General features: G+C 41.4%; 1 protein-coding gene and 1 non-coding gene across 2 annotated transcripts in view; one reads left to right on the forward strand and one right to left on the reverse strand.

The window, feature by feature from the left end:
* rbm28 (RNA binding motif protein 28) overlaps positions 1-17,578 on the forward strand; it is a 32,111-nt gene extending 14,533 nt beyond the window's left edge. Inside the window, exons 10-19 of the mRNA XM_043713954.1 lie at positions 817-926; positions 1,693-1,766; positions 2,714-2,849; positions 3,638-3,702; positions 4,237-4,392; positions 7,537-7,686; positions 9,365-9,439; positions 11,647-11,870; positions 15,150-15,267; positions 15,934-17,578. Coding sequence (XP_043569889.1) covers positions 817-926; positions 1,693-1,766; positions 2,714-2,849; positions 3,638-3,702; positions 4,237-4,392; positions 7,537-7,686; positions 9,365-9,439; positions 11,647-11,870; positions 15,150-15,267; positions 15,934-16,065 — 1,240 coding nt within the window. The 3' untranslated portion in view covers positions 16,066-17,578. The remainder of the gene's footprint in view (positions 1-816; positions 927-1,692; positions 1,767-2,713; positions 2,850-3,637; positions 3,703-4,236; positions 4,393-7,536; positions 7,687-9,364; positions 9,440-11,646; positions 11,871-15,149; positions 15,268-15,933) is intronic.
* LOC122561894 lies at positions 259-377 on the reverse strand. The gene has a single exon (XR_006315140.1). It is a non-coding gene; the product is annotated as a 5S ribosomal RNA (ribosomal RNA).
* Positions 17,579-22,076: the final 4,498 nt, after the last annotated feature.

Genomic DNA, 22,076 nt, shown 5'->3' on the forward strand with positions numbered 1-22,076 from the left:
CGCCCCCACCCCCACTCTGGCCTATCACCCTCACCTTAACCTCCTTCCACCTATCGCACTTCCAACGCCCCTCCCCCAAGTCCCTCCTCCCTACCTTTTATCTTAGCCTGCTTGGCACACTCTCCTCATTCCTGAAGAAGGGCTCATGCCCGAAACATCGATTCTCCTGCTCTTTGGATGCTGCCTGACCTGCTGCGCTTTTCCAGCAGTACATTTTCAGCTCTGATCTCCAGTCCTTACTTTCTCCTAGAAGATGATAGCCTACTGCACCAGGTATTCCCAGGCGGTCTCCCATCCAAGTACTAACCAGGCCTGAGTCTGCTTAGCTTCCAAGATCAGACGAGATCAGGCGTTTTCAGACTAGTATGGCCGTAGGCAATCCCCTGTTTATGTCTGTCAGCCAAGGTTCCCTGATTGGCCCTGGTTAACAACCTGAATCAAGGTTCTTATAGTTAATAATTCACTGTGTATTCTTTAGACTGAGCCCATGTCCCAAGCTCTGGTATTTCCTTATGGAGCAAGTTGGTCTCTCCTGACCAGTTTTTTTTTGTTATGCATGCAGCTTATTCTTGAGGCTCCTGGGGAATGTGTCTAGTGCTCAATCCATCGTTCATTAGTAGAAACCTCAATCTTTCAAACTTCATATTCCTGTAGTGTCTGGTCATTTGATGTCTGTGTTGAGCTGTGCCTCCTCACTAGCACCATCCCTGGACGAAATTTCTTCTGTGCACATACATTAATTCAGGCTTTACCATTTATCTGTTGCCTCTATATACTTGCTTGATTTATCTTATGACTCTTTAATTTCTCCTCCAGGAACTTGTCCTTTGACACTGAGGAAGAACCTTTGGGGGAGATGTTGGAACAGTTTGGAGACCTGAAATACATTTGTGTAGTCAGGCACCATGACACAGAACACTCCAAGGGTGAGTCAAATGACCAAAAACTGCATAGCTTCTTTCTTAAAAGAAAATGCAGTGTAGTGGGTAGAAGTAGATGTCCGATTCATAAGGGATGTGTAGTTGGTGTAAAGAATGCATAACCCAGCTTTAGTTGCTGCCCTGCAATGTGTTAGTTGATTGCAGGTGGTAAGGGAAGGTGAAGTAATGTTATTATTGGCCTCAGTGAATCTGGATTAAGGAAAAGAAAATCATTCAGCCTGATTGATCACTTCAATCCTGCTAAATTAGGGTGTACAACATCAAAATGAAATGGCCTGCTCAGATTCTACATGAGGAATGTGCACTTGAATGCGCACAATGTTCTGGATGTTCGTATAACTAATACCTGAAAAAAACAGCATCTGTTGCAGTGCAGCGATCTCTCCTATCTCATTGGAGTGACAGTTTAGCTATTTGCTAAATTCTCTGCAGTGGGACTTAAACCCACGATCTTTCATTTCAGTGGAATGCACCCTATCTACTGGACTTTGATTAGTACTATGCAGAGAAAATTTAGTCCTGTCAAGGTAGGATACTGCAAGTATTAGGCTGGTTATCCCTAGTTTTGGATTTTGCCAATGATGGCCAATAACTATACAATAGGAAGATAAGTTGATGGCCATATGCAGAGCATAACTGGTACTGAGTGTCCATTAGCTGTGTGTATGGTTCCCTAGTCAAGGGAGGGAAATGAATATGTGCTGTTTGACTGTTTTATGTCTTATACCTTCTCGATTCCCGTTTTTTACAGGTTGTGCCTTTGCCCAGTTTATGACAAAAGAGTCAGCGCAGAAGTGTGTGGAGGCAGCAGAGAGCCAGTGTGAGGTGAGGAACTCATGCTTTTAGACAAAGTATTGTATGCTCATTAGTCCAACCAGTAAAATTAAGACTCAATACACATCTCTGATTTTATTTCATTCCCTCCCATAATTTTAAAATTAGGGATTGCCAACACACCCAACTTCCCTCCCTCTATTCATTGCAAAGTTTTAAAATGAATGTTTTGATCTTTTGCTCTCTACTTCTTGACTTATAGCATCTATTTTTTACATGTTGATGATATCCTGTGCTGCATTGATGATATACTCTAGTTTTCATTAGAAGTTGAAGAGAGTTGGCCCATTTACTATTCCTGTATCAATCCCATTGAGCAACTGTTCTACTAAGCCGGTTTGTTGATCAGTCAAGTGGTCGAGATTGCTGGAGGGACGTACTTGTGCACAACTTACTTAAGATTTTTAAAATATGGCATTTTTATTATTGCTTGAATTTTGGTTTTGTAACTCTTTTTTACAGTAATGGAGTAACTTATCTTAGTTGCCTGCACTACTTCCTCCCCTCAACCTATCTACCAGCTATAGTTCAGTGTTGTATCATGGCCTCCTGCTCCTATCCCTATCAGTCCTTTTTTTTCTCGCTCTCACTCTCTCTCTTCCTGTCCCCCATTGCTCCCCCAATCCTACGTAATTTCTATTTTTTCAACTATGCCTTACTATCTGTAGGTCATTTATGAAGTTCATCACAACCCATGCAACCTGGAGTGCCGCCTAAACTCCCGATCTGTTCACGACCACTTTTCCCACCACAAGAAAACCTTTCCTTTTTGCTCATCCATTTGGGTAATTTCCTGTTCACTGATCATTTCCTGATCATTCCTGTTCACTGTCTGGATTCTTCCTATTGTCAACAATTTGAGGCTCTAGACTCTTATCACTGTTGGCATTCCATGGTTTTGCACATGGAAGTCTTGACAAAAAACATTTGTCTTTTAGAATGGAGGACTCCAGTTGGATGGGAGGAAACTGATTGTGACCTTGGCAGTTAGTCGTGAAGAGGCCAAGAAATTCTCCCAGAAGTCGTCGAGAAAACCACCTGGAACACGGAACCTGTACCTGGCTCGAGAAGGCTGTAAGTATTTTGGGGAAAGATTTTGAGTGGATTCCTATTCCTTGTGCAGTATAGCTTTGTGTGTAAATTATCATGTAAATGTTGGTCTGTGACTAGGTGGGAAGCAGAGTCAGATAGCCATGGCACAAGTCCTACTTTAGAGACCTGAGCACACAATTATGACTGACATTCCTAATGCAGATTGAGCGACGATATCTTTTGAATGAGACATTAAACTACAGCTCCTTCTGCCCTTTCCAATGATGTCGTCGATGATCCTCAGCACAACTTTAGAACATGTGCAGTAGGGTTCTTCCCAGTGTCCCAGTCAAACAACATTAATAAAACATTATCATTTGGCTCTTATCTCCTTATGGGAGCTTGCTGTAGCTGCTACATTTCCAACATTTTAAAAACGTACTTAATTGGTTGTGAAATGCTTTGAGATATTCTAAGGTTAGGAAAAGTGCTAAATTGATTTGAGTCCTTTCTTTCTTAAATGACAAACTTTTTCCAGATTTTGGTTGCCTTTTATGTATCATACAAATCCACATGGATAGTGCTGTAAGCAATTGAAGGTAAAGTGGAATATATGCACAGTGCAATATTAGAATATGGAGTGCATGTCCGCAAGGAGTTGTTGATGACTGTTTGAGAAATGTGAAAGAAAAATTCAAAACCTTTAACGAGGTAGGATTAGAGATCTTCTTCAATATAGGACATTCTACATGTGACAGTTCTAGTTATGCCTCTGTCTCTCCAGCAATGGGACTGAACTTTAGAGGTTTACCCTTTATCATTCCTTTCAGTGATTCGAGCTGGGATGAAATCGGCAGAGGGCATGAGTGCCACAGACATCACTAAGAGAACACGAGTGAGTTATCTGTTCATCTTTCAGAATATAAATACAATGCATATCTCCATCTTCTCTAATACATTTACCTGTTCTCTGTTTTTCTCCTTTTTCTGATTTTTGCTGGAGGTTTGTAAAGAACAGTTTCATCTCTGGTTTTTAAGCAAGATGTATTGTTTAGAACAGGCCATATCAGCAATTTAACACTTATATAGTGCACCATTCCATCATGTGTCAATTTCTTTCAATACTGATGAAGGATATCTTCTACTGTGGAAGTTTATAAGAGGTATGGTAAACAAATAAGACCAATTTATCCACTTTACATTGTGAGTTTGAAACAGCTTAAGCAAAGAAGCTGACAGGTTAGCAAGTTCAAGAGGATATTAGATAGATTTTTGCTGGTCAAAGGCCATTGTTATACTTGTGCACTGTACCCTGCCAGGCACTGTACTCCATCCTCTTAGCCACCAAAAACTATGCTTCTTCAGTGCAAAGCACACTGTGATAATAGATGATTCGGATCCCAGTTAATTACTGTCGTCTTGTATTTAGTTTGAGGAGCTGAAGCGCCAAAAGCTGAAGGATATGAATATCTTTGTCTCAAAAACAAGGCTGTGCGTACACAACATTCCAAAGTCGTTGACAGACCAGCAGCTCCGAAAGCTCTGTTTAGAGGCTGCAGGCACAAAGGATGCACGCTTAAAGGAGGTAAGACTGGTGCTGGAAGTGTAATCCGGGGGGGGGGGAGGGGGGTAGAGGTTCCATTAAATATAATAGGGCTACCCTATCTCTGCTCTAGGCAAAGAATATGATGGGATAAGCTGTGAACGCGCATCAACATCTCTCCACTGGGCTGTTTCTATCTGAGGAAGGTCTCTTTAAGTATTTTGTTAATGTTAGTGGATCTTTCAGTGACCTTACTTGCAGTATGAAACATATCTTATTTTGGTTATAGGTTTGTTCGCTAAGCTGGAAGGTTCGTTTTGAGATGTTTTGTTGTGGTACTAGGTAACATCATCAGTGAGTGTCCGGATGAAGCACTGGTGGAATGGCCTGCTTTCTATTTATGTGTTTAGGTTTCCTTGGGTTGGTGATATCATTCCTGTGGTGACATCATTTCCTGTCCTTTTTCTCAGGGGTGGTAAATGGGATCCAAGTCAATATGTTTGTCCATACAGTTCCGGTTGGAATGCCATGCTTCTCGGAATTCTTATACTGTCTCTGTTTGGCTGGTCCCAGAATGAATGTGTTGTCCCTGTCGAAGTGGTGTCCTTCCTCATCTGTATGTAAGGATACAAGTGAGAGTGGGTCATGTCATTTTGTGGCTAAAAGACATGACCCACTCTCACTAGTATCCTTACATACAGATGAAGAAGGACACCACTTCGACAGGGATAACACATCCATCCTAGGACCAGCCAGAGACTCGTACAAGAATTCCTAGAAGCATGGCATTCCAACTGGAATTCTTATCAGCAAACGCATTGACTTGGATCCCATTTATCAACTACTGAGAAAAAGAACAGGAAATGATGTCACCACAGGAAATGAACAACACCAGCCCAAGGAAACCTAAACATATAAATAGAAAGCAGGCCCTACCAACTGTGCTTTATCACTGATGATGTTACCTAGGAGGGTGATAAAGCATCTGAAAATGAACCTTCCAACTCAGCAGGCAAACCTACATCCAGAACCTCAACCTGAGCTACAAATCTTCTCAAAATCTTCTCAAAACTTGCTAAGCATTGCAACCATAGAATGTTCTATTCTTTCTTATATAATTGCTTATGTGATGGGCTAGACTACTATCTATTGCCCATCCCTAGTTGCCCAGAAAGCAATTAAGATTCAACCACATTGCTACGGGTCTGATGTCACATGTAGACCAGACCAGGTCAGAATGGCAGATTTTATTCCGTAAAGCACTTTATTGGACCAAATAGATTTTTACAACAATTGACAGCGGTTACACACTGTCAGCTAGCTTTTATTCCAGATTTAAGGAATTCAAATTTCACCACCTGCCATGGTCAATACAAACCTATTTCTCCAGAACATTACCCTGGGTTTCCAGATTGGTAGTCCAGTGACACTACACTACACGTGTATCCCCCTAGCTGCTGGAATGACAACAATATCTCTTTAAAAACCATCAAATTTAATTTGATTAACTAATCACAGAGGTTGATCATCCGGAGTGTATTGTTATTGTTTTGTGTGATTAGGAGGGTATTAAAAAGATTGATAGATTATTGTAAGTCAGAATCCAGAGACAGTTTCCAAAAATTCTAGCTTCTGTATAAATATTTTCTGGTTTTTGAGATACATTTATTTTGAAAGATGATCTGCATATGTAGGCAGTTGCATCAGTTTGCAATATATGTTACACCTTTGGGACCTCCTGAAATTGTTGATGTGTTGGTTTTAATTTTCCAAAACTCAGTAGATTATGGGAAGGTTCTGTTAGATTAAAAAACAGCTAATGTAGCTCCTTTATTCCAAATGTGAGGGAGACAGAAAGCAAGGAGCTACAAATTTATTAGCTTCACATCTCTCATAGGGAAAGGTTAAAAGATTTTATTAAAGTTGTTATAACGGGCCACTTGTGCAAGTTCGATGTAATCAGTCACAGCCAACCCTATTTTGTTGAAGGGACAATCATGTTTAATTTATTGCAGTTCTTTGAAGAAGTAATTTATGCTATATCTGTGTATATATAGGAAACCAGTGTATTGTATTTAGACTTCCAGAAGACATTTGATAAAGTGGCACATCAAAGATTATTATGGGAAATAAATGCTCATGGTTGTAGGAAGTTACATCTTAGCATGAATAGAAGATTAGCTTGCTAACAGAAAGCAGAGTCGATATTTTACAAGCTGGCAGGATATCACAAGTAGTATGTACCATAGGGGTTGGTGCTGGGGTCCCAACTCTTCACAGTTTATATAAATGATTTGGATGAAGGGACAAGAGATAAGCTAAATTTGCTGTTGACACAAAGATGGGGAGGAAAGTGAGATGTGAAGAGGACATAAGGAGCCTATAGAGGGAGATAGACTGGTTAAGTGAATGGGCAAAGAGCTGGAAAATGGGTTACAATGAGGAAAAGTACGCAATTGTCTATTTTTGCAGAAAGAATAAAAAAAATTCTAAATTGTGAGATGATCTAGGTGTCCTCCTGCATGAATCACAAAAGGTTTGTATACAGATACAGCAAGTAATCCAGAAAGCTAATTGAATATTATAGTTTATTGCGAGAGGAATTGAATGCAAGAATAGGGTGTTAATGTTTCAATTACACTGTGCATTGTTATGCAGAGGGTTGTCTCTCAGAGGAAATGAGAAGTGGCAGTCAGATCTTGGCACTAAGAATGACTCTTATGTTAAGTCGAGTTTGTCAAGATTCCGGATGGTAACAAATATTAGGCAAAAACGTAATCAAAGCATTAGCTTTCAAGAAGCTTCTTATAAGAGAGGTTGAGAGAGGAATTCTAGAGTTCACAGCCTTGCCACCTGAAGGCATGGACATCAGGGGTCTATTGATGGCAGACAGAATTGTAAAAGGCCAAAATTGGATGAATGCAGAGATGTTGATGGGTTACAGTAAATTACAGAGATGATGTGGCCAGAGGCCTGAGTGGCTTTAAAAACCTGGATGAATTTGGAAGTTAATGCATTGCTGATGTGTTACTGGACTGGGAGCTGGTTCAACGATTAGTTTGAGGGGTGGGGTTGATTGATAAATGGAACGTGGTGTAAATGAAGAATCAGGACAGGTATACCCATGCATTGAAATAGCTGCTGTCTATAGTTTGCTTACAACTGTCTTTCACGTCTTTTCTTCAGTGTCGGATCATGCGGGACTTGCAGACGGCAAAGGCAGAAAGAAGTGGGAGCTCTCTGGGCTATGGCTTTGTAGAGTTCACAGAGCATAGTCACTCCTTGACAGCCCTGCGCTGTCTGAATAATAACCCAGACATTTTTGGGCCAGAGAAGGTGAGTGAACTCAAGCATGGCATGCCAATGTAACAAATCTCAGTGCTTTGCAATGGATGGAAATGCTGGCCATTGTTTTTTGTTCGGTATCCTCTGTCTGCGCCAGCATGAAGTAGCTTTATGTTCAGGAACTTCACCCCCTCCTGCCAAACAATAACAAAATGCAGATTATATTCATATGATTTTGGATAATGTAGCTGGGCCTTCATCCTTGCAATGGTCTACTGAGATGACTGCAGCATCAGTATAGCAAGTCAAACTGCTGAAGGTTATCCAGCACAACAACAACTTGTTTCATTGTTTAGTATGCTCTGTACTGCTGACAAGGAACCTGAAACAAACAGGTGGAAAAAGAAATATGGAATGTAAATTATCTTTCACTTAAATTGTGCATTTACTTTACGATCTTCCCTTCTTTAATCCACCTCTCCTGAAGGCACAGGCTGTGAATTATAAAGTGGGAATCTGTTTCTATTGCACTTGTATTTATCACATATGCAACCCAGAATAATGGTGTGAAAGTCTTTCCCAACTGGTTGTGTGAAATAGACATGGGTAGTCATGTTCTGGATCTCAGACAAAAGATAATGAATATTGATGCTGGAGCAGTTCATTGGCCTTAGTTAGAAAGATACCATTAGGGAGCAATGTTGAGTCTAAGGTGCCATGTTTGGTCAGAGTAGAGTTTGCTTTACCTGACCTGGCACCTCACATTGAGTGTTTTTATTCCAGAACAGTGAAATTGCTCACTGTCAAGACGGCCAGATCTACTAGCAAAACATAGGAGTGGAGGAGAAAGGTCTCAAAAATGGGTATGCAGCACTTTGGTGTGCTGCTGGATGTTTTGGGTGCATGTAGATCCTTGGCCTGGATGATAGTGTGTAGAAATAATACAACACCTTGCAGAGGAGAAGAGAAATATTCTCTTGGCCCCGTTGAAATTTGCAAGAATTTTATTTGTGGAAGGTGCAGAAACCTGATTTCCCCTGGTGGTCCTGTGTTCTACACAATAAGCCAAGCTGCCATCTTGCTGCGTTTGATAATGTCAGACTGGGTATCTCTGGTTAAGAAGTGAATTCTCACTCTTAATCATATGCGGTGGCTCCTGGCCTCAATACCCCAAAATATCCTGTCAACATTCAACATCTTGGTAAAGATTTTTTGGTGGAGCATAGAGGGAGAAACAGTAAAGAGGTTGCACACTTAAAACAATTCAGAAAAGATCTTGAAAGCTCATGAGAATGTTTTCCTACAATCAGTTGTTAAGAGCTCATATATACTAAATACAAGAGCAATAAAAACAGATACCCACTTTATAAATCAGAGCCTGTGCCTTCAGGAGAGGTGGATTAAAGAAGGGACGATCGAAAAGTAAATGCACAATTTAAGTGAAAGATAATTTTACTTTACCTCTTTCTTTTTCCACCTGTTTGTTTCTGGTTCCTTGTCAGCAGTACAGAGCATACTAAACAATGAAACAAGAAGTTGTGCTGGATAATCTTCAGCAGCTAGTCTTGCTATATTGATGCTGGAGTCACCTCAGCCATTATGGATGCTGGAGTTAATCAGTTCGTTGCAAGGACTGATTCTAGATGTGTGGCATTTAATATTGTACCTGCACAATATTTATTATGATTCTTGCGTTTTTCTCCCTCACCCCACCTTGTTCCTGAAACAGAGGCCGATCGTGGAATTCTCTTTGGAAGATCGGCGGAAACTGAAAATCAAAGAGATGCGCATGCAGCGCAGTCTGGTAAGGGTGTCTCTTATAGTGGCGCAATTTACCCATCAGTTGTGGACAGATCTAACACCAAAAAGGAGAAATAGTCTTGGAGGTTGGGATGTTATGTGGGAATATGCTCCCGCCGTTCACCGTAAGAACAAGTTGACAAATTGTTAGTCTTTGATGTGCCTAGAATTCTTCCAAGTTGTGTTGCCATTCTTCCAGAAAAAGTTGGAATGCAAAAGGAGGCCATTTGGCCCATTGTGTCTATGCGGGTTGTCTGGAAGAAAGCTAAGCAAAGGCTATGGGCTTTGCCAAAAGTTCCAGCAATCTTAATGAAACCTTGTGCTCCAGAATTTGCCGCTCCCCTAACCAAGTTCTTCAGTGTAGTAAGAACGCTGTCATTAATCTGGCAATGTAAAACAAATTTGCCAGGCTATCTCCAATTTACAAAAGACAAATCCAACCCAGCCAAATACCATGGCAACAGTCTACTCTCGATCATCAATAAAGTTATGGAAGGTATCCTCAATAGTGCTATCACATGTCACCTGCTTGGAAATAACCTGCACGCTGACACCCAGTTTGGCTTTAACCAGAGCGACTTAGCTCCTGAACTCATTACAGGCATGATTTTAAACATGGAAGAGAGAGATGAATTCCAGACGTGAGGTGAGAGTGACAGCTCTTTACATCAAAGTTGCATTTGACTGAGTGTGGCAACAAGGAACCCTAGCAAAACTGGAATTGATGGGTATCAGGGAGCAAACTTTGTGCTGGTTGGAGTTACCCCTGACAGATGGAACAATGGTCTTGGTTGGTGGAGGTCAGTCATCTCAGCTGCAGGACATCTCTGCAAGAATTCCTCAGGGTAGTGTCCTTCGCATGACCATCTTCGTCAATTACCTTCCCCACTTCTGACCTTATGATGAACAGATGTTCACTGATGGTGAACATTGTGCAGTTATCATCCGCAACTCCTTAGATACTGAAGCAATCCATGTTCAAATACAGCAAAACCTGGACAATATCTGGGCTTGGGCTGACAAGTGGCAAGTCACATTCATGCCACACAAACGCCTGGCAATGACCATCTCTAACAAAAGACTATTTAATCACTGCCCTTTGACATTCAGTGGTGTTACCATCACTGAATCATCCATTATCAATATCCTAGGGGTTACCATTGACCAGAAATTCAACTGGACTCACCACATAAATACAAGAGCAGGTCAGAGGCTAGGAATACTGAGGCAAGTACTCACCTAACTCCCCAAAGCCTGTCCACAATCTACACGTCACAAGTCAGGAGTTTGGTGGAATACACCCCCTTGTCTGGATGGGTGAAGCTCAACAACACAATGTGGCTTGATTGAAACAGCATTCATTTCCCCACCACCTACTCCCAGTAGCAGCTCTGTGTGCTATCTACAAGATGTGCAAATTTACAAATGACTCTCAGATAGTACCTTCCAAACCTATAACCACTTCCATCTAGAAGGACAAAAGCAGCAGATGGTGGGAACACCACCATCCTCAAGCCCCACCCCCCAAAAAAAATCCATTCGCCATCCTCACTTGGAAATATATTACATTCTTTCATTTGCTGGGACTGAATCCAGGAATTCGCTCCCTAAGGGCATTGTGGGTCATCCTGTAGCACATGGACAGCAGCAATTCATAAGGAAACTCACCAACATCTTCTCAAGGGCAAATAGAGACGGGCAATAAATGCTGGTCAGCCAACGGCACCCACGTCCCACAAGTGAGTTAAAAACTCACTCTGTTCTTAATCCCAAATCTATAAAAATGTTTCCTTTAAGAATATTCACCTAATTTTCTTTTGAAAGTTACTACTGAATTTGATTTAGAGCATCAATCCCTCTTCAGTTGTTTCCATGGGACAAATAATTGGTTTTTGGCAATAGAGTGTTTGAGATACACTGAGGATATGATGATATGTTATGTAAATGCAAGATATTTCTTTCTTAAAGTTCACAGTAATTTTTTTCCTGTCTCGGCCTTGAAGAAAAGTGCCAAGCGCTGGACTGCTGATGCCATATTGTACACATTAAATATGAACTCACTCTCTAAATATAAATGCTGTTGTATCTTGATGCAGCCAGTGGAAGGTGCTGTCACACTGCAATAACTCAGTTGGAGTTTCCAGCAGCTGCAGTATTAACTTAGTGGTGGAATGCAATTGTATAAGTCTTTTATGGTTTTTCTTTTGGCAGCAGAAGCAGCAGCATAAAGCGGGAGCAAGAAAACATGTGCAGACTGGGAAATGCAGTACACATTCAAGTACCCAAGAGCAGACCACCCTGCAAACTATTCCAAAGAGTGACAAACTGTGGTCTGGATTTTGTACCACACCTGAAGTTGAGGAGGTGGAGCTGGCCAATGGCAAGAAACGAAAGAAGGTGCTCCCTCTGCCTTCTCACCAAGGCCCTAAAATTCGGTATGAATTTATCATGCAATGGTGCTGTAGATCTTGTAACTCAAAAGGAAGCTATTTAGTTTGTTGTTCCGTGCTGAATCTTTAAAAGAACTTTCCAAATTGAGTTCCACAGCCCTGTAATTCTGGTGCCTTAATATATATGTCCAATTGCTTTGTAAAGTTCCTACCCGGTTGGGTAGAACATTCCAGATTTTAAGACCCCTCTCTATGGAGGCGAGTGGAAAATCCTCCTCATTTGATCTCTACTCATATTTTTGTCAATTATTTTTACAAATCTCTAGTTACCAAGCTCCTTGCTAGAGAAATGAGTTTCTGAGTACTTGCCACATCCAAAGTACTACCTGGTTTCCCATACACAATGCCATGTTGACTATCCCTAATCAGTCCTTGCCTTTCCAAGTACATGTAAATCCTGTCCCTCAGGATTCCCTCCAACAACTTGCCCACCATCGATGTCAGACTCACCTGTTTATAGTTCCCTGGCTTGTCCTTACCACGTCTTAAACAGTGGCACCATGTTAGTCAACCTCCAGTCTTCTGGCACCTCATTTGTGACTATCGATGATACAAATATTTCAACCAAGGGCCCTGCAATCACTTCCCTAGCTTCCCACAGAGTTCTAGGATACACCCAATCAGGTCCTGGGGATTTATCCACCTTTATGCATTTCAAGACATCCATCACCATCACCTCTGTAATATGGACATTTTTCAAAATGTCACTATCTATTTTCCCTGCATTCTATATCTTCCATGTCCTTCTCCACAGTAAACACTGATGCAAAATACTGATTGAGTATCTCCCCCATCTCCTGTGGTTCTACACATAGACTGCCTTGCTGATCTTTGAGGGGTCCTATTCTCTCCCTAGTTACCTTTTTTGTTCTTAATGTATTTATGGAATCCTTTTGGATTCTCCTTAACCCTATTTGCCAAAGCTATCTCATGTCCCCTTTTGCCCTTCTGATTTCCCTCTTAAGTATACTCCTACTGCCTTTATACTCTTCTTGGGATTCATTCAATTTCTTCTGTCTATACTTGACATTTGCTTCCTTTTTCTTAACCAAACCCTCAATTTCTTTTGTCATCCACCATTCCCTAAACCAACCAGCCTTTCTTTTCACCCTAACAGGAATATACTGTTTCTGGACTCTCGTCTCATTTCTGAAGGCTTCCCATTTCCAGCTTTCCCTTTACCTGCAAAAATCTGCCCCCAGTCGTCTTTTGAAAGTTCTTGCCTAATACTGTCAAAATTCGCCTTCCTCCAATTTAGAACTTCAACTTTTAGATCTGGTCTATCCTTTTCCATCACTATTTTAAAACTAATAGCTGGCCCCAGTGTGCTTCCCCACTGATACCTCAGTCACCTGCTCTGCTTTATTTCCCAAGTGTAGGTCAAGTTTTGCATCTTCTCTAGTAGATACCTCCACATACTGAATCAGAAAATTTTCTTGTCCACACTTAACAAACTCCTCTCCATCTAAACCCTTAACACTATGGCAGTCCCAGTCCAAGTTTGCAAAGTTAAAATCCCCTATCATAACCACCCTATTATTCTTGCAGATAATTGAAATCTCCTTACACGTTTGTGCATTGGGTTCTCTGGAAGCAAGGTTCTAGACTCTCATTGAAACTGGTGAGGCCCGGGGAAAGAAAATATACCCAATGCCTCACCTACGCACATGATCACAGAATCTCTACAGTGTGGAAACAGGCCCTCCTGCCCAACACGTCCACACCAACCCTTTGAAGAGTATCCCACCAAAACCCATTCCCCAACCCTATTACTGTACATTTTACCCCTAACTAACATATCCCTGAACACTATAGACAATTTAGCGTGGCCAAATCACCTGACCTGCACATCTTTGGACAGTGAGAGGAAACCAGAACACCCGGAGGAAACCCACACAGACACGGGGAGAATGTGCAAACTCCATGCAGACAGTTGCCTGAGGCTGGAATCGAACCCGGATCCCTGGCGCTGTGAGGCAGCAATGCTAACCACTGAGCTGAATCCCAGTGTGTATCAGATTAATAATCTCGCCTACCGAAACACACACTAATGATTCAAGTATTCCAACTTTCTGCTTCACATCCTCTGCACCTGGCATAAACTTGTGCTCCTCTAAAATTCTTCTGTTTTTGTCTCAATGGCAACTAAGGACGGGCAATAAATGCAAATCCAGATAGCGTAACCCATATCCCACAAGTGAATAAAAGAATAGAAGATCTATTCACCCATCTCTGTATGTTTGTTCACTGACCTACACTACGTATTGGTCAAGAAATGCTTCAGTTATCAAAGCCCTTCAGTACTTTGCGTCTGTGTATATACGGGACAACCTCAGTTATCCGAATTTCAGATTATTCGAATAAGATCTCAAGTTTCCCATGCTTGGATAAGCTGTGTTATCCAAACGTTCAATTATCCCAACAAAATACTCCCCGCCTATGTCGTTCAGATAATAGAGATTACCCTGTACATGCATCCTTTTAAGATTCTCATTTATGCCTACAGCACTAAAACATTTGGTTCCATTGTGTGATTCTGTTCAATTATTTTAGATTATGCTCCAGTAAAGACTCTGGGATCTTTTACTGAAATCAAGGTGCTATAATGTTGTAATGTAAGTTGTAATATGAAAGAACGGTAATAGCTGGAGCATCTCTTTTGTGGTTAACCTGAATTGTTAGTGATATAGATTCCCTCTAGGGGCCAAGTGGTAGTACTGCAGCTAATAGCTCGGCTGATGGAATTATTCTGTGTAATTTTTTCCCTTCTAATTTGAACAGGAGCTTGTCAATGTTCCCCATTGTTGTTCTAGAATTTCTAAGTTTTGCACATTCCTCCTTGGATGTGTCTGTCTCTATCTCTCCCATTGAGCACAGAATGCTGCCGCAGACCCCAACTTTCTCTGAGCTGGATTGGCACATGGATCTATAAATAGTACAGAGTAGCTGAAAGGAATCTCGCACTTCATCAAAATTGGTGTATGTAGCAAGAGCTATCCCACATCTCTTTGATCCCTTCTGCTGGAAGTTATGGGCTGAAGTGGGTGGGAATGCCATTTTTCAACTGAAGTTCAGATCAAATCAGTTGGTAACACTGGTGACAATAAACCTTGTTGGTGACCATTGCTGGATATAAAAATAGTTGACCTCAGGGCAGACTTTGACTTCTGCCTGCTCCCTGTTCAGGAGCATGTGCTCCCATTACTGGTATTCACAGTGATTGTCTGTATTAACCTGAAATTTCTGAATCATTTCTTGTTCTAGAAAGCGGGATAAAGGGAAACAGCAGCAACTACAAACCAAGAAGGTGACAACGCAACCAAGCCGGGCTAAGAGAAAGAAGATTTCAGTCATGATGAAGCAGTCCCTTTCCAAAAAGCAGGTGAGGCACCATAAGAGTGAGGCTGTTTTGCGTTGGATGAAAGGTTGGGGTTGAGGCTGTGTAAAAAGGGAGAGAGATGGAAAAGTCCAGGGTTGGTTCAGGTCCTACGTTGAGTAAGTTCTATATGTTAGTTCTCTATGTTAGTTCTGTAATTGGCACACAATACCTTGAGATCAAGGAATCGGGAGCTAAATTACCCAGAGTTCATTACTCTGCATCATTCTAATTAGGAACCCATCTGGAAACTGCTCCATCTGTGGATGTTGGGTACACCACAGTCTGGTGAGGCTGTTACGACCTGTGCTATCAAACATTTTGCTGTTACTCTGTATGCAGTTACTCACTGAAGAGGATTCATTTTGATGAGCTTTAAGGATTAGGGAACCTTCAGGTATTATGAAATGTTACCATGGTTAGAGCTCTTTAGTAGATGATGGGGAGAAAGTAAGCGGGAGAGTAGGAGGGGAGCATAGGGAATCAGTTGAATTTTCAGTTGAGTGAGAGAATGATCTCTGGCTGGGGTCCTCACTGCTGCAAGAACACTATTGTAGTCATTGGTAGAAACCAACCCAGAAATTGGTGGCTTGTTTATGAAATATTTCTCGGGGCTTTCATATATTTTCAACTCTCATAAATAAAAACTTTTCTCTATTCAAAATTCTAAAGGGTGCAGAGACTAACAAACAGAACAAGGAAGAGAAGAGATTTAACTCCTTGGTCGAGCAGTACAAGAAGAAACTCCTGGGGTCAGTCACAGCCTCCTGCCCCATGAAGAAAAGCAAATGGTTTCAGGATTAGAGTGTGATCAAGGATTCTGCACCCTACCTCAGACTGACTGCAGGACTGGCGTGGGCCCCACCTCAGACTGACCGCAGGACTGGCGTGGGCCCCACCTCAGACTTGACTGCAGGACCGGCGTGGGCCCCACCTCAGACTGACCACAGGACTGGCCTGGGCCCCACCTCAGATTGACCACAGGACTGGCCTGGGCCCCAACTCAGACTGACCGCAGGACTGGCCTGGGCCCCACCTCAGACTGACCGCAGGACTGGCCTGGGTCCCACCTCAGACTGCAGGATCAGTCTTGACTGTCATGAGGCATGCATTGTGGACTCTGCGCATCTTGTATTGCCCAGCGTGGTATTCTGTGGATGTCATAACATGATCTGCATTATGGTGTTTGGCATTCTTATTGTTTTCAGGAAGAATACGGTTCAGTGTAAGGAAGGGCTGATGCTGTTTGAAGGAGATTTACCGGACACTGCAACTCGACATGGTGGTGGTGGAAGAGTGTGTCTAGAATGGTGATGGCCTGTATGTGAGAGTGGGTGTGTTTATGGATAGTGCATATGTTTGCAGTTGTAGGTGTTTGTGTGTTTTGTATTGTGTTTGCTGGTGATTTCTGCTGTCAAACCTTTGAGAGGGTCAGAGACCAACTACCCTACGTGTTGAGTTGGAAGTTCCTTCGAATTTAAACTTGTTGTGCAGCCAAAACCAACCCTTCAAAATGTTTTGTTCATTTTAAGTTTAACATGTGAATGTGGGAAAGGAATATTTGTAAATATATAAAAGTTTTCATCTGGTTTAATCACAGATCCATTGTAGCAGTAATATGTCAATTCTAGCTCTGTAGCTTTCATTGTTATCTTCTTGAGTGGCTTAGATGCACATTGTCAAATCCCTGAGCCTGATCTGAAGTTTAAATTCACCTTTCCCTTTCACTCTTGTTTTTCATATTTGTGAAATCTGTGTTCTGACTTAAATTTCTCAAACATTAAGTGCTGGGGGTAAAAGAAGAGCTCCTCAAGTTAACTTCACTATGAAGGAGACCATCAAATTGCACTTAACTTCATTTCAACTGAAAGCGGATTATTTTGTGTCTTATCTACAGATGCTATGCATCTGTCTGCATATCTTCGAAACTGTAGTCTGTCCGATGAGTGTATGGGTAGATTTGTAAACAGTGAATGCATTCTTCCCTAAATATTGTTACCATTGGGAGTACAAGGGCTGCATTTGCACTACACCTGTATGGTCACTGAGTGCTGGCTTAAATCTCCTACAACTCCCGGTTTGAATTTGTCAGTCACCAGAACGGAGCAGGGTGAGTCTCCCTGGAGATAGTTTGTGCCTCGACTCCAGATTTACGTTTCACCAGCTCAGTTCTTTACAAATTTCATATTGTATCATTCCAGCACCAATTTCCTGCCTAAATGCAGAGTCTCATTCTTTGCAAAATATTTGTGTCTTGGTTAGTCAGCCTTTGTTTTAATCCAGAGATTACTCTCTCAAATAAAATAAGAAAAAGTTACTTTCTCCTTTTTCCTCCATCAAGCTCAGCACACACTGCTCACTTATGCACCCAGTTATTACAATGTCTTCCTGCTAATCTACTGTCCCAATTCCCCACCCTCCCAATTGACATCCCAACCTTTGCATTTTCCCTCTTTGACATATCTTGCCTGGTTACACCTACGTGATTTTTTTTTCTTGAGAGTTGATATTCAAAAGCACTCACTGTAATAGGTGAATTTTTAAACCATGTCCCAATTTGTAACTTGAAAAGGTTCTTGTTATTGTAAAGCTTGATGCTGGTTATGTCTCTGGGCTACACCAAAAAGTGCTTTTATTTATTTTTCCTGCTTCTTCCCTGGTGCCGAGTGGCTTAAATTGTCACTGTGTAATGATGTTACTCAGATTCTTTCCCATTCCCCTGCTAGACTTCCGTATAAATAAACAACTTAAAATGGAATAGGCCTAATCGTAAGCCTCTTAGTCACAGGCACACATTTGAATTGTGCTAATGTGACTTTCAAAGTTTAAATCTAGAGCACATAGAACGCATTTATAAGAACAAAGCACAGATGGAGAAGCATCCTGTTTAGTTCATTAGTTGCGTAGACTGTACAGTGAGTCCTTTTGTGTACTCCTATTCATTGCATACACTATGTACAGTACACTCCCTTGTATCCCAGTTTCCTGCACACTGTACAGTCTGCTCGAATTTGGATTCTGCCCCCAACCCAGTTCACTTTCTGCAAGGGTTCCCCCAGATTGAGCAAATTTAAGGCTTTACCTACACAATCCAAGTAATTCATTCTTGATCGATTGTTTTCTTTCCTCACCAGGTATTTCCCATGTCCTGGTTGCTCACAAGCCATCCTATTCCCTAACCAACCTCACAGATAATCCAGTTAGATCTATGAATGCTACAATTAAAGGGTAAAGAATTCTCCCAGTATCATAACTAACAATCCTCTGCCAAGTGCTACTACAGGAAACAAATTGAGTGATAATTCACTTTGTGATAATTGCAAGTAAAATAGCTACCATTTTGCCTACATATCTACACCATCCCTTTAAAAGGAGCAGTTCTATTGAAATACGTTGAGACATTTCTGATCTAGGCTAAAGTTTATCCCTCCCTCTATCCTTCCTAAACATTACTGGATATTTATACAACTAAGTACTCCTAAACTGTTAAAGGGCACAAGAAATGGACAGTATTAAAAACTGCATTTAAAATGAACTTTAAAAGTAACATGAAAGGTCATGTAATTGAGATAGATCAAACAAAATAATAATTCCTCTTGCATAGAGCAGAATCCCATCAAACACATTAAAGATGTGACATTAAAAAAAACTAAATATCTGGTTAAGATATCTTAGCAAAGTGAGGGTTGCAGATGCTGGAGAACAGAGTCAAAAAGTGTGGTGCTGGAAAGGCACAGCGGGTCAGGCAGCATCTGAGGAGCAGGAGAGTCAACATTTCAAACATTAGCTCTTCATCTCTTCCTGATGAAGAGCTTGTGCTCAAAACACAACTCTCCTGCTCCTTTTGATGCTGCCTGACCGGCTGTGTTTTTCCAGCGCCACACTTTTTGACTCTGGTTAAGATACCTTGATGATTATTGGGGATTTAGGATGCATGGAACAGCAACGATCATGATTTTTCAACTGAAAAGTGGAAAATAATAGTAATATTTCCTTATTTTATTCCTTCCATTTTGACCGAGTAGCACTAAAGGGACAGTGATATAGTTCCATGCCAGGATGGTATGTGGCTTAGAGGGGTTGCAGGTATTGATGTTGTTATGTATCTGGTCCCCTTATAATTTCAGGCAGTAGAGGTCACAGGTTTTGAAGGTTCTTTTGGCACTCTGATTTGAGCCTCATAGGGTGTGGGAAAAAAAATCAAGAGATGAATTACTCGTCACAGAATTCAGAATGCCTGACCTGCTGTTACAGTCATGTGTGGTTGGTCCAGTTAGGTTTCTGATCAACGCCTGGTTAGGATATTGATGATGGGAAAACCAATGCTAGTAATGATATGGAGGCATGGTACATTGGGGAAACCGAGCAGAGGCTACGGCAACGGATGAATGGGCACCGCACAACATTCAACAGACAGGAGTGTTCCCTCCCAGTTGGAGAACACTTCAGTGGTCCGCGACATTCAACTTCAGACCTTCGGGTGACCATCCTCCAAGGCAGACTTCAGGACAGGCAGCAGCGAAAAGTGGCCGAGCAGAGACTGATAGCTAAGTTTGGTATCCATAGGGATGGCCTGAAATGGGACCTTGGGTTCATGTCACACTACAGGTGACCCCATTGCACTATATACACACACACACACACACAGACAAACTCAGTGCACACAGGCACTCTCTCACACAGACATTCACAACACACACATGAAGAAGGGCTTATGTCTGAAACATCGATTCTCCTGCTTCTCGGATGCTGCCTGGCCTGCTGAGCTTTTCCAGCACCACACTTTTCAACAACACACACATATACATACAAGTTTGTGGGGTGAATTTGTATTTGCAGAGTTACATTGTACTTTGCTCAAACCATAGGGATGGCCTGAAATGGGACCTTGGGTTCATGTCACACTACAGGTGACCCCATTGCACTATATACACACACACACACACACACTCCTACTAAGTGCACACAGGCACTCTCACACAGACATTCACAACACACACATGAAGAAGGGCTTATGTCTGAAACATCGATTCTCCTGCTTCTCGGATGCTGCCTGGCCTGCTGAGCTTTTCCAGCACCACACTTTTCAACAACACACACATATACATACAAGTTTGTGGGGTGAATTTGTATTTGCAGAGTTACATTGTACTTTGCTCAAAAACCGCACGAATCCATGTAAGATTCTGTTAACTCATTTTTTAGATTAGAATCGGTCTAAATATTGTGGCACAGACAGCAGCACAGAGGGGTGCTAATACCCAACACATTGTCTGGGCTGACACCAATTGTTAAAATTCACTTGAGAATGTAACTTTTTAAAAAAGGTTTTGCGATTTACAAATGAAAGAAGTGAAACTATCATGGTGTTTCTAACAGATGAGAGACTTAACAAACAATCAAGGTATTTTTCAATGTATAATTTCAGTTACATCACACTGTAAACTTCTGCTATAAATTCTGTGTCTTACAATCTTATACTCCACAACCACCTGATGAAGGAGCAGCGCTCCGAAAGCTAGTGCTTCCAATTAAACCTGTTTGACTATAACCTGTAGTTGTGTGATTTTTAAAAATGCTAGTAATGTAATTGAATGGCATGGGCAGGTGGTTAAACATGTTCTCTATTTGGGATGTTCGTTACCTGCCATTGTGTGGTGTAAATGTTAGAGCCATACAAAACATTACACCACAGAAAAAGACTATTCACCCCATTGTGTCTGAGCCAGTTGTAAAAGGGGAAACAAAACTAGTCACCTATTTTAATCCCACTTTCCAGTCCCTGATCCATGGCCTTTCAAGTTACAGAATTTCTGCCTTGACCACAAAAGCAGACAATAAATTCCAGCCATCCATCTCCCTCTCAGTGAAAACATTTTTCCTCAGAAACCACTGAATTCTTCTACCAATGTACCTTAAAACCCTTCCCCCAGTAATCCATCTCTCCACTAGGGGAAACTGACCTTTCCTGTCTTCTCTATCTAGGTCCCTCATAATTTTGTGCACTTTAATAAAGTCACGCTTGGCCGCCTCTGTTTGAAATAAAGCAACAATAGCCTATCCAAATCATCCTCATAGCTGTAATTTTCAGGTCCTGACAATAGTCTTGAAAATCATCTTTGTATACTATGGACATGAGAGGAAGTATATCCTTCCCGTAATGTGACCAGAACAGTAGAAACATATTTCAGTTGTGGCTTAACCAGGATTTTATATCATTCCAGTATCTTGACCTTGCTTTTGTGTTCTGTATTCAATCTGATCACAAAAAGCATGCCGTATAAAAGCATTAGAAATAGAAACACAACCCGGCCATTCAGCCCCTCAAGCCTCCTCTGCCATTTAATAGAATCATGGCTGACGTTCCTCATGTCCACTTTTCTGCCCTTTCCCTGAGCCTTCACTACTACTAAACTTTTTACAATATTTATTGTTTTTTGTTACTGTTGCAGGCTTTCTTTTTCTACTTTAACATACTACATACGCTTCTGGATAGACAAGAAGCTCTAGATTTGGCAGTACCAACTTTCTTTTTGTGGGAATATGGAAACTGCTTGTAGAATCTCTCTTTTGAATGCTTTCCACTGATTTCCTTCAAGTAGCTGTATCCAATCTGCATTTTGCCTTCAGCTGTGTAAAATTTGTGTTCCTCTGATTTAGAACTTTTAGTTTAACATTGAGTCCGGTGAATCTTCATCGGAACCAGACTTGAAGCATTAACTCTGCTTTCTTCCTACAGGTGCTGAATTTTTCCAGCAATTTCTTTTTTGTTTCAGATTTCCAGCACCTGCAGTTCTTTGCTTTACTTTGGAACT

The sequence above is a fragment of the Chiloscyllium plagiosum genome, chromosome 23 (genome assembly GCF_004010195.1).
Source record: "Chiloscyllium plagiosum isolate BGI_BamShark_2017 chromosome 23, ASM401019v2, whole genome shotgun sequence".
NCBI classification, from domain to species: domain Eukaryota; kingdom Metazoa; phylum Chordata; class Chondrichthyes; order Orectolobiformes; family Hemiscylliidae; genus Chiloscyllium; species Chiloscyllium plagiosum.